Source organism: Balaenoptera ricei, chromosome 7, assembly GCF_028023285.1.
Source record: "Balaenoptera ricei isolate mBalRic1 chromosome 7, mBalRic1.hap2, whole genome shotgun sequence".
NCBI lineage: Eukaryota > Metazoa > Chordata > Mammalia > Artiodactyla > Balaenopteridae > Balaenoptera > Balaenoptera ricei.
In genome coordinates this window covers 55521789-55540035 of record NC_082645.1, presented here as the reverse complement: position 1 = coordinate 55540035, position 18247 = coordinate 55521789, and the positions used below count along the sequence as shown (strand labels likewise).

Sequence of the window (18247 nt, the reverse complement as noted above, 5' to 3'; positions counted from 1 at the left end):
TTATTTCAAAGGCTGCTTTCTGAGTTTTTGAATATAGAAGAATGCCTGGAATAAAAAAATTATTAAGAAATAAAATCAAAGTAAAATGGCAATGTATACTTATGTTTTTGAGAAAATTACTTATGTACAGTTTTCTTCTGCAGAATGACATATTCTAGGAACGTGTTGGCTGAAGTTGTCACAGTGAGGGAGTTGAGTCCAGAATTAAGTGGATATATTGAAGCCAAAATTGGCTGACCTGGTTGCAGAACACAGCTGCAGGCAGAATCCAGGTCCAGGGACAAAGGAGAAAAAGTCAATTAAGCCAGGTGAGATAAACTGTATACCAGAGAGAAGTAAAAGTGTAGGAGTCAGATAATCAAAGCTAAACAGGAAGTAAACCGTTGAAGTGAAAAAATAATCCCAAAGCAGAAAACCAGGTAGGTTGAAGTCAAGGGGAGCAGACAGCTGCAAAATTCCAGGTGGATTGGCGTTATTCTGTTTAATCTGTCCTTTATTCCCAAGCCTTCAGTATGTAAATTTTCCATTTTTGGATTTTAGTAATACATGTACATGGTAAATTATGTTCAAGTGGTATAGAAATACTAAGCAGAAAGCAGCAGAGTCCTCTGACACCTTTTCAGTCCCTCTGCCTAGATATAGCAGTTTACTTCCTTTCAGAGGGAAAACACCATGCATGTGCTAGCATATAGGCTACTGTGTGTATAATCTTCATAAAACATTTTATTCAAAGCCGTTCTTTGAATGCAATGCAAGCTGTTCTCAACATTTTGTTTTTCACTAAATAATTTATTTGGAGAGTCATTCCATATGAACACAGAACTCAAACTTTAACAAAATATTCATAGGGCAGTTTAATTGCTGGGCAAAAGAGTTCATGAAACTTTATTTTAGGAAGTATTGCCAAGCAGTCCTTCAGAAAAAATGCACTTATTTACACTCTTTCCTGAACTATGAGAGAGGGCCCGTTACTTCCATATCCTAGCCTGCCAAAGATTGCACCCACTGAGAAGAGTCTGAAGTATGTCTCTAGAGATTTACTGTTAAGATTATTGATTGTTTTAAACTTATTTATATCTTTCAAAATTTCGTGAGACATCTTTCCTTATGCTTCCTAAAAGAAAATGATAATATTTTTGTATCCTTCATAAGAAAAAAGCGATACATGTAATATCATTTGAGTTCTAACCCCTGGAGAAGAAAAAATTATAGAGAACTCTTGGTGAAAAGGCTTTGCATCAGAGAATTTAGCTGTGAGTCATTACAGAATTGGGAAAGATGAAATATAAGCCATAATATATCTATGTAGTGCAGTCAAGAGGCTCCAATGAACAAAAATATAATCTAAATTGGTTACTTCACTAAAGCAGGTATGGTTCCTACATTCTCAACAATATAGATTCCAGTTAATCATCACATTAACTCTGTCTCTGTCAGTTATACATGCAGTACCTTCTAGTCTCCAAGTGTTTATCAGCCTTGTTATTACTATCATTACTTTTTTTTTTTTTTTTACAATTATCTGAATGTAATTGGTACAAGAGGCTTGTTGCATTGTCCATGTCCGATAGAGAGCATAATTGTTTCAAAATAGCTTGGAAACTAAGTGAGAAGTCATTTTACCCTTTATTTCCTATTTCCTGTCAGAGTGAAATTGACATTTGCTAAGTTATCCTTACTCTATGGATCTACTGTCCTAATTTTTGCTTCATTTTTCTTAATTTATGTTATCTTGCTCTATGGCCTACACCTTTGTAAACAACCCTAAATCTTTTGGTAAATATATTAAGAGAATAAATAAATATTTATTATCTGTTATAATAAGTGAACATGTCATAATTCTCTTTGGCAAAGCTACTCTAGCATCTGTTTCTCACACCTAAGATCAACTCCAGCTTCCCAGAAAGCATATAGGTTGATTATTTAGACGCTGTAGTTTTAATTCCCTAAGGTGGGAAAAATGAAAGTGAGAAGGCTGTGACCGCTCTGGGCAGTCACCTCCTACATGTGCAGAATCTATCTGCACAGCTTGACTGCATTACTGGCAGGCTGTGCTCTGGGAATCAAACTGAGGGACAAGGGAAGCAATAAGGAATGGGAGAAGGTGGGAGAGGAAAAACATCGACTTCCGGCATCCCCTTTCTTCCCTGCCCTTCGTTATCTCTAAGAAATGCAGCTGCAGTTGCTGATAGAGAATGCTATCTATACACACAGCCTCTTCCCGGGAACTAAACTACAGAGAGGCCGAGCGCTGGCCCACTGATTGAGTGGCTATGTCATTCATCATCTAACTCAGAGACTTTTGAAAAGGAAAGAGAATGCGGTTAATAATTAATTCTCAGCAACAGACATAAACCCAAACTGTCCCCAGAATGCTGTGACTTATGGTCCTGCTACTTAACGATGAGATTGAGTGGATTGGAAACAAAAGGTAAGAGTGGAAGGAAAAAGCTAGATTCATTATCTTGAGGGAACTGGGAGCAACAAGATAAGGTGCATATCCCAGTTGCATTTTTCATTTCAAACTTTAGACCTGTTTTGCACCAGAACCTCTGTGGCAGAATGGCAACATCTGGTAAGGTCAAGGCACCCACAGAATAAGGAAAATTCTAGAGCTGAGGGAGATAAGTTGCCCAGAGAGGTGAAAAGCATGTGATCTTTTGGAGAAGTGATATTCTAAAGCGAGTATTTGCCTCAGCAATTCCGGTATAAGCTTCGTCTCTCATACTTAGGATATCAGATAAGAAAAACAACCAAAGAAAATGTAATGATGTCTTTGCTTGCTTTTTGAAGATGGTTGAATGAAACATGGCTATCAGCCAAAGGAATCTTTCTGTCTAGCAGGCTGCATTAGATTTATCCCAAGGGACCCCAGCCGAACATACTCTGAAATTGTCTGTCTGGGTTGGGCTGCTGACTCCTAGATATTCAACATTAGTGCCAGGAGATTTCTAATATGCAGTCAAGAGCTGGTATAATTCAAATCAGGTGTACTGAGAGGGTTTTCTTTCCCTACAACTCTCAGTACCAGGATATTGATCAGGGGCCACCATCCTCTTCCCTTCTCCCTCCTCTCAGAGGCCCCAGCAAATCATAAACTGCTGATTTGACAATATCACATCTAGTCAGCTGCCCAAGGTCTGGTACAATGTTGAAGGTTTTGTGCCCATCTCAAGCTAACCCAGAGCCAGAGTAGGTGCTAATGGTTGGTCTTTTATGACAACTGGTTCAGAGCTCTTCCATCTGACTGCAGATTTAGGAAATGGTTTGTGGTTCTATGAGCTTAGTTCCACTGCTCAGAAGCTGGGCAACAGTGAAGGTCTGAGAAAATCCACAGTCTCTCTGCAGATTAAGAGGATGCTTAAGGAGGTCACCTGGTTGTGAATGGTCCCCAAGAGCTGCAAGATATAGTTCCAGTTCTGGACTTTTTAAACAGATGTTGAGATCAGGTCTTACATCTCAGGGGAACCAGTTGCATCAAGGACATTAGGACTGAAGATAACTTGTAGAATCTCATTGCGTGACAGAGCCCCTTTGCATTCCTCTGGGAAGTGGCAAAGAGTACTTTTCTTTAACTTGTTAACGCCGTATGAGGCCCCTGGCCAGAAATTTTTGGCCAATGATCTGACAGATTCTTGGGTTCACGAGAAGTACAGTTCTAGGAAGATCCTTGCGCCTTTAAAACTTGTTCATGTTTTTCGGAGTAACAGGGATAATTCAGAAATCCTAGAGGCCAATTTCACAAAGCAGTAGAAGTTTTGAGAACATCTAGAGAAACTGGGAACATTGAGAGGTTTGGAATGTTGAGTTAGACCAATTTCCCAGACTCACCAGTAGGGAATCAACACATTTGTTGTCTTAGAAGATTCAAGTAGGACTATTTAAGGCAGGATCAGCTTTACCTTTTGTGTTCTTGGCAACCTGACTTTCTGCTGCCTTTATCACTGTCATAGTGGCATTTGTTAGTGAGGCGGGAGACCCTCATTGGGATCCTATCCCCAGTGATCTGCATCCCTTCTTGATATTTCAACTGCCACTAAGCTTCCTGTTCATTGTTCTTAGAAAATTTGCAATCAGATGCAGATAGACTTTGTTATCTGACACTGGTTATGATCTTCTAATCCTATTGTGTATGTTGACTGTGTCATTCTGAATCTTAATGTCCTAGACTCCTCCCTCCCTCAAGAAGAGGAGGGAAAATTTGACTAACACTGTAGAATCCAGGCCCACCAGTGTTGGAAATGATTTTAATTTCAGTCTCTGTTGCTCTTGAAACTTAATAATTTTCAGAGATGACCAAGATAACTTGGTTCTTATTTGTTTACAAGTCTGTCTTCCATTGTCCTTAAATCCAGTGACTATATTTTATTAATATTTCCAGCACTGATACCTAGCACAGTGTTTGGCACTTAATATATGCTCCACAAATGATTGCTAAATAAATGAATGTCAAAAGCAAAAACCATGGTTAAACTTATTGCCCTATATTATATATCAGACTGCAATATTTATATATATTTTAAAAATGTATCTGAAATTAAAATGCTAAAATATAGAATTATAAATAAAAATAAGTGTATATGATTATAAATAGATTTTTGAGAGACTCACTTATTTTATAACCACTTTCTGCAAGATAACATATTCCAGTAATGTGTTCCACGGGGTCTCAGATGGGTTAGGACATCTTAGGAAGGATAGAGTTGAGCAATCAGGAAATCTGAAGCCACCAGAAAGTCCAGAACAGGGACCCAAAGTAGGTCAATCCTAAGTTAGGCGCACATAGTGAGGAGCGTTAGCCAAAACTGGCTAAACCCTGGGCAGAATACAATTGCAGAGAATGTAAAGACAAGAGCCAAAAATCAAAAGTCATTTAAGTCAGGAAAGAGTAAAACAATCTCAGGGGCAAGAAAAAGAGTTGGAATAAAGAAAATGTTAGCACACTGGAGTAAAGAGATGCAAATACAAGAAGAATCCAAGAATATAAATTAGTTATGTAGTAAATGGAGTGAAGCCTGAGCCAGTTTTTGGAGGCTAGAACTTATATACCCACAGGAGTACGATGGCTATTTTCATCAGATGTTTGATCTGTCCCGATAGCTGCCTTTCAATCAGTCCTTCCACATAGAAATATTTCTACCTGTGGGACTTTAAATCGTCAGGCGATAAATGTGACTTGTTTTGGATTATACTTATAATAAAGAGAAATATCATCAGCTTCTTCTAAACCTGACAGGAATCTTGGAATCTAAGAGAAGTACATTCTGCCTATTAACCTGGGAGTCATCATTCATCAATCTCAACCCTTTAAGGTATATCTCAGGACAAGAAAATAATGGTTGATTTTTTTTTTTCATTGGAGGTCTTGGACTGCCACTCGTGGCGTATTATTATAGTGTTTACACTTAGCAAGTTAGAGGCAGTTGTTAGAAGAAGAAGCAGATAGAAGCAAGCAACTTGAAAGCAGTACAAATAAAATCTAAAAGTCTGATGATATCATGGACATTTTACAAATGTGACAATCAACAAAAGCTTCTCAAGGGGGGAACTCTTTATAGATCCCTTTGTGGAATGAACTTGCACTTTGGCTCAGAAGATCCCTGGGTCCTGCAGTGCCTGTCCAGGACTCTTGTGCCCATGAGAAAACTATGCCAGGCATTTTCTCAAAGCATCAGACCTCTGCATGCTCTTCTCAGCAAGTTTCATGGCAATCACTGCAGTCCTTACCAAATATCTCTGATATGACATTGTAAATTATAAGGAATCAATATACTGGGTACATGTAAAATTTTTTTTTCCCGGGAATCAAGGTGGATGTGTGGGACAAAAATTGAGGCAATGCAAAGGTGGGTTTCACTGTAATTATTGCAGTAATGATTTTAATATTATTCAATTTCAATAAACTATCCTGTTTTAGAGAGTGGAAAAAAATAAATAAGTCTGATGATAAATGATGATATTGAAGCAAGATATTTGAAAAATAAGTAAATTTTATGATGAGCAATTGTTAGTTTTTATTAGTCTGGAAAGAGGGTTCCAAGTAGATATATGCTGACATTCCTATTCCATATTTCTCTCTTTAAAACTGCTTCACACCTATCCTTGCAACATCTCTTGAGGGTCTTGGGCATAAGCTGCCATTGCTGTTGTGAAAATGTCCCTCTCTCTGGTCACAAATAGCTGAACCAAGAGGAAATAAATCCATAGGCTGGGCTAGTCAATTAGAGTATCTTTTAATTTACATTTTTGGAGGTAGAGGTTATAGGCATATGGTGGGAACTTAAACTGAAAAATCAAAGTTGAGGCAGGCGATGGCGTTTTGTTCTACGTGCATTCTTAGAAGTCAGCATAGGAAGCCATTCTTTAGATAGAATGCAGTAGAAATTAAAAGAAAAGAAAAGCCGAGAAAACTGTGATGCCATGAATGGCATAAGGAGTTATCCCAGTAATTATTTTCCATTTTTATTTTTCAGGGTACAGAAATGGACTATGTGTCCTCTCCTTGGATGTCTATGAGATTGCCATTTGTGTATTTTAAATATCTCTCACACACCTCTTATTTAACCCAGTAGGAGTCTGATTCTCACAATGATTGGTACTCCATTATGATTAACTAACATATTTTTTCTTACTTTCCATTAATAGCAAGTAATGGATTCAACTATTAAACAACTCAATTTTACCCAGTAGTGGAAAATTCTGGATTAGCATATATGTGTGTGTACATATGTGTGTGATTTCTGTCTTAGGAAAATATTATAGAAGAAATTCGGCTAAGGCCAGCACTATTACAGACAAAATATACATATAGAAAATGCTACAGTATCAAGTACAAAATTTCTTATCCTTAATTGCAATAATAAAATTACAGAGGGGGTTAAGGAGAATGTATAAAGAATAATCAGTCAGTTGTCACTGAGCAGGATCATTTGAAGGGTAGGTTTTGACAGAAATTGGGCTGGAAAAAATCAGCAAAAGAACATAATTTTATATGAGAGGAAAGAACCAGGTTCATAAATGGAGAATTGATACATGAAATTATATTTAATGAAGACTAATTTAAGTGACCCGTAGGATGACTTGAAGTAGATAAAGACTGGAATTGAGAGAGACCTGTAAAGACTACTAGAGCAATCCAGAGATAGAATTACAAAGATGACTATCTTGATGTAAGTATATGAACAGTGGATAATATTTAAATACCTGATGGAAAATAATTGTAAGAAAATTATTTTTTTCAGAGGAATTAATGATGAAGAAAAACATTTCATGAGTAATTTTCAAGGTAATAAGTTTATATGTGTGTTTTTGTTTTTACAATGGCTAGAAGGTAAAAGAGTGATTCTAGTCTTGGGGGAAAACAACAAACTTTGTTTTTACTTGTTAAGTTGCTGTTATTGGTGGATTGCCACATAGATGACTGAGGGAAGGGAGTGTTTTGGGAAATGTACTTGGTAAATACCCTTGTATGGTAGTTAAAACTCTGTGTTTGCCTAAGTATTTACCAAAAAGATGGATATAACTAGGGGAAAAGCAGAACTTTAAAGGATATCAAAGTTAAAATTTTGGAGGAAAAACTAAGTCAAAGGAATTAATCAGAGCTATAGGAAGAGATAAAGAAGAGGGGGGTCCCAGAGCCAATGAAAACTGAGTTTAGAGAAGGAAAGTCTAGTCAGTGGTTAAATACAGCTGAGAGTGAAATAATTAGATTTGGCCTTCCAACAATCTCTAGCCACTTTAGAACTCTTTCATTACAAGGGAGAAACTGAAAGGCAGATTTCAGTAAAAGAAAGAGGATTCAATGGATGAATAAATGAAATAGAATGAGTTATTCATGAAATTATAAATTAAGTCTAATATTAAGTGAAACAAAACCAAGTTTAATGACTCAGATTTCTCTAAAACTCAGGAATTTTCTTTGAATGATTTTATTCAGTTTGCTATTCTCTTTTATTCATATCCTAGACTTTTATAATTTAAAATTTTTCTTTATATACACAAATCTTATCTAGAACTGAAGAAAATACTTTTCAGGTGCAAAATTGGAAATGGCTTCCCCAGAACCTAAGGGCCTTGTCCCCTTCACCAGAGAGTCTCTTGAAGTTATGGAACAGCATAATGCTAAAAAACACAGTGAGGAACACAAAGAAGATTTAAAGCCGAACACTGACTTGGAAGTTGGAAAAGAGCTGCCATTTGTTTATGGAAATCTTCCTAGAGCAATGGTGTCTGAGCCATTGGAAGATGTGGACCCATACTACAAGAATAAAATGGTAAGGATTAATTAAACTTATTATGACTATATTTTTATTCATTTTCCAGACATGTGAAAAATGTAATTGAGATAGGATGAAAGAAGATAGAAGAATAAGTGAAGAGGTAATTTTAAGTTATAGAAAACTGGGTAAGAAATTTCACACATATTTGAGATTTTTATCAAAACTGAATATTTGCCTGGTAGGTTAGTTTGTTTAGGGTTACTTTACTTTGTATGTAACAGGCTATACTATAATGCCTTAATGTAAATGATTTCTTTTATGTGAGCATAATGATTGGCTACTTAAGATTATTGATTTTAAAATAACTATCATATAAAATTTCCATGCTATGTACAGCAATTTCAACTGTTCAATTTGATGATTTTACTCAGTAGTTAGGAAAATAAAGCCAATCTATATTTCATTCATAAATTTTATTCATTCATACAGTCACAGCCTATCTATCCAGAGAATGATTTGAGGAACTTACTAAATATTTGAACAATCCAAAAAATAAGCACAAAATGATAAAAATAAAAATAATTATGCTTAGAAAAGACAGAGATCTGTGTAGACTGACAAAGCTGGAAGAGTCTCTACTAAGGAAATAGAATTTGAGTTATAGCTTGGAGAACACTTCAAATTTTTACAAGGCAAAGGGAAGATCTTCAATGAACAGTCAGTCAATAGCAGATATTAATTCTGGAATAGGGAAGAGACAGGCTGATGATAGAACTAGAACCCTGTAGATGTGTTGCAAATTGTGGGAAATAAGATGAGATAACAGAGATGACAACATGGCTTTAATGTGGTGGCCAAAGTACTGGTGTAATGAATGCAGTGTTTAAGTAAGGTTAATCTAGAGATTTCTAAATTACTATTGCATGGAAGAGATAGGGTCAGAAAGATGAAATTATAGAGAAAACAATTGAGGCCTGAAGTCAAGAGGTCTGGATTATAGGAGTGTCTTGGAGAGAGAGGTAACACACCCGAGATGAAATAGCAGGATTTGAAGACTGATTAATAATGCCAAGGTTTCCAGCTTGAAAGAATAGAAGTGCTTCTGACAAAAATGAAGTAACTATAAAGAAAGATCAAATTTGGGAGATATGAGGATTAGTGCCGTTGTAGACAAATGTAATTTAATATTCTTGTAGAGTGTTCAGTGATTTTACCAAATGGGTGAAATGGAAATGAATCACTTTCTGGACAGAAGGCAAAGTGAGCATTATGTATAATCACAACTCTTTTGAACACTTTGCATGGTGGCAGCGTATTGACAATTTACAGTATAAATGTATATATTAACAAAAGACTCCAGTATCTCTGGTAGCCTCCATGGGCATTATGCATCATTCGCTATAAAACACCTATAAAACCTTAAGAACATTTTAGTGAAAATGTAAGTCCTCATCTCAATTATCTCTGCTTTCACTTTTGCTATGCTTAAGTCGTTAACAGTTGATATAACACAGTAACCTTAGAGGTAACTCTATTATAGCAGAGTTCTGGGTTCTTTGTAGTATTTACAGACATGGCAGACAAATCTAGGTGTGTTACTGAAGACAAAATCAAAGATTTTGAAAAAAACCCAAAAACGGTAAGGATACCTTAGTATAAAAAGTATTGTTATTAGTGATAACACAAAGATATTAAAAATTTGAATTATATTTAGTTTACTCTGTTAAAGATGGCATACAAATAAATAATTCTAAAATTAAATGAACAATTTCAGCACTTAAACATTAACTAGAAAATTATTCTATCTGGAACTACTCATTCCTTCACAAAGACATAAGCTGGTTGGCTAATCCTGTGTGAAGTTTGAAATTGTTTTGGAAAATACATGGAAAGCACATTTTAAACAATCAGATTTATTTTATTTGGCCCTTTTTATTTTCTTTTTGCTTTTAAAATGGAAAGAGGGACAATAACTACAATCAGGCCAAAATACACACAAATTGTATGTTGGAAAAGTGTTCCATTGAGGAGAATCAGAGCACGGTTTGTTTTCCATTTAGAATAGGTATTCATAAAATATCAATGAATATATATTTGTATATATAGACAAATATAAATACCAATGTATAGTCACATATACACCTCTGTATAATTATATATTAAATATAATATATATTTTAGTATATTTTAATATATTTTATCACATTGCATTATACACTATACATTATATACTGTTACATTATACTCTATATAATGTTTACTATGTGTAATATAGTTATGCACATACCACAACAAATGAATTTTCCAAATGGGTATGTATATATAATAAAAGTGCACATATGTATGTGTGTATATACTTATGTGTGTGTGTATATATATATAGACATACACACATACATATACACTTTTACTGTGTATCCATATTTTACACACGTATACATATACACACATATACATAAGTCCTTTTTAAAATGTTCCTGATTTTTCCCTTTTTTGGTTTAATGCTTCTATATGCCAACATATTAGTTTTACATGATATAAACTTCTGTTTTAAATATGTTTATGTCATTGATAACATACAAGTGGGGTTTTATACCGTAGGTAATTACTAATGATTAATGTAATGTTTGAGTGCATTCGGTCACTTTTACTACTATAATCCCATACCTTATTTGCTTCAAAATAAAATTAACTTATTTTACATTCATTGAATTTTAGTATGCTTAAATGCATACCCATGAGCCATCTGGATATAGATTTCTTTCTATCACATTAGTTCTACAGGAAGACTTGAGGATTGGTGTGTGGCACACGGTTTTCTTAGGTAGAACACTGGTAAAAGAAAAACTGGTAGATAAGGCTAAATATAAGTAAAAATAGTTTTAAAAAACCTTTCCATTTGATTTAGTCTGTAAAATGATATCAAAATGTAAGAAGTACAACTGTTAGACTTCATGACTGAAATGATCATTGGCAATATGCTTCATAATTGATGAGATCATAATTATCAGTTCTAATTTCACTTGATGTTCTTTTTTTTCATTTCACTTGATGTTCTTTTTTTCCTCTTACAGACTTTCATAGTATTAAATAAAAAGAGAACAATATTCAGATTCAGTGCCACCTGGTGTACATTGTCTCCTTTCAATTCAGTTAGAAGGACAACCATTAAGATTTTGGTACATCCATATCCTTTTCTGTTGGTTTTAGACTGTACTAATATCAAATGCAACTATTCTATTCAGATATTGCTGCAGTCTTTTTCTCTTTTTAATTAATATTCATTTTAGGTCATACTGAAATCTTGATTATAACTACACTGTGTCCCATATTTGAAAGTACATTTAAAATATATTTTCTAGGGACTTCCCTGGTGGACCAGCAGTTAAGACTCCACACTTCCACTGCAGGGGGCTCAGGTTTGATCACTGGTCAGGGAACTAAGATCCCACATGCCTCGTGGCCAAAAATATATATATATATATTTTTTTCTTTTCTAGTACACACAACAGTAGTAAATGTTAACAAATCTTAGTAATCCTCGTTGTTTTCAATATGAGCAGTATATTTTTTTGACATTTAAGAAACTATGTGATCTCATATGTGTAAATACATATAAACAGATTATAGAAACATGTATTTCCAATATTATTTTTATTACCATTATTCCTTGACGATAACTTACCTTTTTCCGACTGTTAATTTTAATTAGCATCCTGATTGACTGCATATTTATGTCCATGACTGATTTGCCAAAATGGGGGCCAGCATTACAGTAAGTTATATAATTTTATTATGTATAATTGCATATATGATTATATTTTATATTTAATACATTGTGTTACAGTACATTATATATTACATATTATAACAAATTAATATTTTTAGTATATAATATACATCGTATGTAATATAATATTTATACACATTCCACAATTAATTGGTAGTCAAATTTCATGGTTAATGCTGTAAGACATAGCCCACTCTAGAAGCCCTAACTAAAGCCCTATCCTATGGTTGTCTGGTTGATTGGTTGGTTGCTTGCTTGGTTGCCAGATAATTATCCTCAACATAGTACTTCAGAGATGATGATGTATTAGTCTCACTTTTAATATGAAAACTTTTCTGCAGGAATACTTTGCTTGGAATTTATACATTTGAAATACTTGTAAAACTCATTGCAAGAGGCATCTGGGCAGGATCTTTTTATTTCTTTGGTGATCCATGGAACTGGCTCGATTTCAGTGTAACTTTGTTTGAGTGAGTATTTAAGTTGCAAACATCTTAATACCTTGCTAAGAAAATGCTTTTCATAAAGAAACATTGAGGATGATAAAGTTTTCTGCCTGCAAAAATTCTGTGAGTAAAGAATAATTCATAAATCATAGCCATAATGAGTTCTCTCAGGCAGCTCCAACTGAACTAGTCCTCAGAATATGCATTCAGAATGAAAGGAATGGGATATTATCTCCGTAATCTACCTGAAGCAAAAACAATAGAGATTGAATTTTTGCATTTGAAGTGATTATTTTTAGTGAGCAGAAAATTTCCTGAGAGCTTAAGAGAGCATCCTGGCATATTTGATTCTTCTCTAATCTACATTGCTTAAAACCAGTAAATATTCTAGTTATCAGAATAAGATATTTTATACACACACATTTTTCTAGAATGGTACATTAAATTCTAATAATTTACACGTGTATTGATTTTTTTAATCCTTCTACTTAGTGTACTCTATTTTATGGCTAAAGAAATTGTCACTGGCATCAAACTTCTGTTAAAAATAATTTAAAATAATACTCTATTTGTGGACTTGGGGTCAATTTTTTAAAAAAAGCAATAATCTTTATAAAGAACATAATTAGTTTCTGCCATGTTGTAAGCTGTCAAAAAATAGTAGCTAATATCATTGAAATTATTATCACTACTACTTCTACTATTACTATTATTATTTCTGCTCTTGCCATTGCTATTAGCTAACACTTAGGTAACACAGCTAACATTTAGCCCTTAGTATGTGTCAGGTGCTTTGTTATGAACTTTACATATATTAACTTATTTAATCCCCCCCAAATCCTCAGAATTAGGAAGTATTATTATCCTTACTTTACATTTGAGGAAACTAAGGCAAGAAAGATTAAGTAATTTAAATAGTGGAGCCTGTATTTCTACATGGTCAGTCTGGCTACAGAGTCTATGTCCTTAACCACTATACACCTTTACTTCTGCTGTCATCACCATCACCATTGTCATCATCATCACCACCTCATCACCATCACTATCATCACCAGAAGTTTAAATACTTAAATTTTATTCCTTTAAAAAACTATGGATTTCCTTATTTTTAACTATCTCTTCACCAATTAGATTCAAAATATTTATGAACATAATATAGAGTATTTGATATGGAATTATGACTACTCAGAGTGTCAAGCTTTTATAAACTCTCATAATTTGTTTGTAGATTAATATTTACTTGGATACCTTGCACTATAGCAGTCTTTCCCTTCCAATCAATAATAAAACTATTTGCAAAATGCAATAATGAAAGCAAGTGAAACATTTGGATATATGGTTTTAAAAATAAGTTTCAAATAGTATGAAGAGCCAAAGATAAGTAACATAAACTCAATATGACTTCTAAATGACTCCAATTTAATCCCACAGGCATATATCAAGATATTCACCTCCAAACTTCATTTCAATATTTCGAATTACAAGAAATTTGAGAATTTTGAAAATTATTCCTTTAAACCAAGGTAAGAAAAGGCATTGAGTTCTTCATTTTGTTTTATGTACTTCCGTGTATTCATCTGAACACCCCTATTATTGCTTGAAGAAATGTTAGATTGAACAGTGTTTCAGCTTTGGAATAAATGAATTATCTGATTTTCAGATTTATTTCAATCACTCCTGGAATGGCAAGAAAAAAATATCACATTTTTTACTTATTTGAAGTGGGTTCAGTGCTTTTGATAATAAAATATAGAGCTCAATCAAAATATATTATTTTTCTATTTTTTTCTTTTTTACTTATTCTTATGTCTTGAATATGAACTTATAAAATTGTCCTTAGACTTCTGAGAGACATAGCAGTTTAGACAGATATCTAATCTATCCTCTTCTTTTCCTCATTGTGTCTAAAAACCAGTTGAAATGAACAAAGCAATATAAAATAAGATAAATTCCCTTTTGCTGTCAGTGCTTGGATAGGATGCATTCCACATGCCACAAAGTTTAAGAAGGTTCTGCTAAATAAAGTAGAGCTGTGACCACACTGATGGAAGAAGCTGACAACTATTTTACACCTCTCATTCCTGAAAGTGTCTTAGAGAAGCCTACCAATACCTTCTGATTTGTTGTTCTGAATGAATAAAAACAATCAGCTAGGAAAACTTGACCCAGAGTTTTTTTGGCTGCTATGAGTCAGAAGTATTATGAAATATTTGAATGAATAAACCCACAGGCAAGTGTGATAATACCAAAAGTAAGATCTATAGGCAACTTTCATCCACTGGAACATCATGAAAAAGGCCAGATATATTGCATACTCTGTACTTGGAGAACAGGCTGGGCAAAATAGCAAAAAAAGATTGGAGAAATATGGTAATGGATGCCTAACCTTGTGGATATACTGAAACATTAAATAGTACACATTAAACAGGTGAATTGTATGGTTTATAAATTATATCTCAGTAAAGCTGTTTGATAAAAATGGTCTGTGGCATGGCAGCTTCACCAAACACAGTGAAGAAACCAGCAGTGAGAACTGCCTTGGCAGGAATTTTCACAGTCCTAGCTCTTTTACTACTCTCCGTAAATTACTAGAACATAAAATTGTATCACTTTCATCTTCATCTTAGAATCAGAGGTAAAGATTGTAGAAGAATTCAGGTAAATCCAAGTTAATACAAGAAGAATACAGTAACTAGAATTGGGAGCACACAGGCTGATAGGAACTGCTGTTTGTTTCAAAGGAGAAAATAATCAAGGCACATACCAGCAATATAGAGTGTATGAAACTATTTTGCAATACAGAAGGAAAAACATACTATTCAACAGAATGAAAATAATCCTTTTTTTTCTTTTAAAAATATGCTCTAAGGAATAGAAGCAAGCATAAGAAATCATCTGTTTTGTAGTTTTGTAGTCCCAATAGAAAAAAACCTAGACTCTCAAGTAGAAGATGAAAATGAGATCATAAAATAGACAAATAAAAATACCTTTAAGACAAAAAAATAGTAAAAATTATAATATTCTTGGTGACCTTTTGAGGGTAATAGAAGTAGTAAAATATACAGCATTATCTGTATAATATTATGGTGTAGTAAATAAACCACTCGTGTGAAGAAAAACTAGAGACCTAGTAGAACCAAAAATGGAATGGGTTAATGAAGGAAGACAAAACCAAGTTCCATTATATGGATAATTGGTGATCCTAAAAAAAGAGACCAGATTAAATATAAAAGACAAATTATTCAAAAATACATTAGAAATTTTCAAGTCCCTTAACCTGAGAAAGACCTTAGTCACAAATGGAAAAGGCTCATCTTATACTAGATTAAAAAAAAGTAACAGATACACTTAGACATATTATAAAATTTTGTAAATTTAAAGTATTAAAGAGAAAAAGCATTATAAAACCTACAAGCAAAAGAGCGAAGAAAAAGAGCCTATGGAAAGGTTATGCACACCTCTTGATAATATTAAACATGAGTAGGCAGTGGAGTTTCAGAGCTTAGGGGAAGTATAGATGGGAAGGTTGTGACACCAGAATTCTATACCTGTCTGCCATTCATATGGGAAATCTACACAATAATATCCTCAGCCATCCAAGAATTCTGAAATTTTACACGGATCGTTCCTGAGTATCTGCTGAAAATCGAAACTATGAAAATAAAATATTCAACAATGGGAAGATTTAGTACCAAAAGAATGGAATGAACTCTGAAATCGTTTCAACAGAGAATGAATTCCAAATTACTGTTGTTAGTGGGTTGCAAAACAGAATGCAAATATTATAAATCAGAAGTTATAACATGGACGTCTGTGGTTTATTCTTCAACTAGAGAGGTATTTTGCTTTTTTTAGAACAATTTGAAATAGATTATAAAAATCTAATGATTTTAACATTAAATTCTAAATTAGCTTGGATGAATTATCAGCATTCTTGCGTGGCAACTGCCAGCTGTAGTTGAGGAGCAGCTGCCTCTTTAAGTCAGGCATATTCATTCAAGTATCCTCCACTCCCTATTTGCATGAATTTATGTTTCCTGACAAGTCTTTGTGATGATTTGAATGTTATCTTTCCTATAAATCATGAAAGATAAGATATAATGCAAAATACATAAAATTCAACAATTATAACTAGGTTAAAAGTCCTAAATTATAAAAATAAACAAAAACTGAGAAGTAGGAATAGAGAAATGTGAGGAAGTAAATATGGTTATTTCCTTATCTTATACGGTGAGACTATAGTAGATACAGTTTTATTTTAGATGTAGAGAGTACATGCTTTTTCAAAATAAGAACCTAAGTTTGATCAGGTTCTCAAAATAGATATACTTTATCTAAAATACTAGAGGGAAAAAAGAAATTAAAGTTTATTCAGAAAGGATAGGACACATAGTAAATCATAAGGGGAATATAAAAATTAAAAAAAAGTAATGATAAAGGCCAATCCAACAATAAAGCCAATTTATAAAAATGAATATAACTGGGTAAAAATTGTCTGTCAAGATGTAGAGACTTTAAAATTAAATTAAAAATAAGTTAAACTCCACAAGAGATATACCTAAACTAAAACAAAATGAAAGTTTAAAAGTAAAATAAAGGAAAAAGTTATACCAGGAAATCAAAATCAAAATTGGCATATGGCTCAGAACTTTGAATGGTAGGTAACAATGAATTGCAGATAACAATGAAAATTACTAATAAATTTGATTCTGTAAAATTTGATGCTGACTTTTTTACCTTTAATCAAAATTTCACCACTAAAATTAAAGCTCCACAAGAGACTTGGCTTTATATATATTTATAAATTATGTTAGTATTAATATTTTATATTCATATATTTATAAATATATTTTAATTTATATATTTGTAAAAATATTTTATATAATATTACTATCATTAATAAAACATATTTGCATGAATTTATACACATATACTTATTTAAGAATGTCTATTCTTAAAGATAATTTCAACAAAACAATATGAAAAAATTTTTTCAGTAAAAAATATACAGAGGACTCATGACAGTTATCAAACAAAAATACACAGTGCAACTATACGTATTTTAAAAGTTTATTATGGTGATCATGGAAATTACATCAAAGTAAAATGATCCTATTTTTCTTCTAATACATTGGCAATGATATTTTTTAAAATGTCCTAGCTTTAGTGAAGGCCTGACTATATATTGATAGTCTTTGGTTTATGCATTGGTTCAACATCTCAACAATTTGAACGTATGAATCGATACTTAAATATGGTCATATATTTTGACACAGAAATTCCATTTCTAATGTAATACTTTAAAAAGACTTGCATATAGCAAAAAAAAATTAACAGTAGTATTCCAGGTGGCAAAAGTAGCTATAAATATGTATTTTGGTATGATAGCAATTAAAATTGTATATTTACTCTAGATATCACATTTCTTTAACCACAGGAATAACTTTATTTCAACCCTATTCTATTACACTCAAGAAATCTAATCTGAGGAGGTCATTTAAAAAATAGATTTTCAATTCTCACAATGATATATGAAATAGGTATCATTATACCCATTTAAAAAATAATAAAACAAGCATAGAAATGTTGGTAACTTGCTCAACGTCACAGAGCTAGTATATTCTCATCCATTGTTGAGCTGAGCAGTTATTAGGATCATAAATTTAAACAGACCAACAAATAAAAAAGGAGCAAGGGAAAAAGAGAAGAATGAAGAAAGGAGGGAACTAACGAAGGAAGGATGGAAAGAAGGAAGGAAGCAAGGGAGGAAGGAAGGCTTATAGTAGTTTCAT

General features: G+C 33.2%; 1 protein-coding gene across 4 annotated transcripts in view; it reads left to right on the top strand.

Annotated features, from left to right (window-relative positions):
* The window catches only part of SCN7A (sodium voltage-gated channel alpha subunit 7), a 76563-nt gene that overhangs the window by 4297 nt on the left and 54019 nt on the right, over positions 1-18247 (top strand). The window contains exons 2-7 of one of the 4 annotated variants that reach the window (XM_059928017.1): positions 7242-7285; positions 8035-8273; positions 11294-11406; positions 11905-11994; positions 12351-12479; positions 13887-13978. In XM_059928017.1, coding sequence (XP_059784000.1) covers positions 7270-7285; positions 8035-8273; positions 11294-11406; positions 11905-11994; positions 12351-12479; positions 13887-13978 — 679 coding nt within the window. In that variant the 5' untranslated portion in view covers positions 7242-7269. Of the gene's footprint in view, positions 1-7241; positions 7286-8012; positions 8274-11293; positions 11407-11904; positions 11995-12350; positions 12480-13886; positions 13979-18247 lie in introns of all 4 variants that reach the window. The other 3 variants (XM_059928021.1, XM_059928018.1, XM_059928019.1) reach the window with 3 other exon arrangements.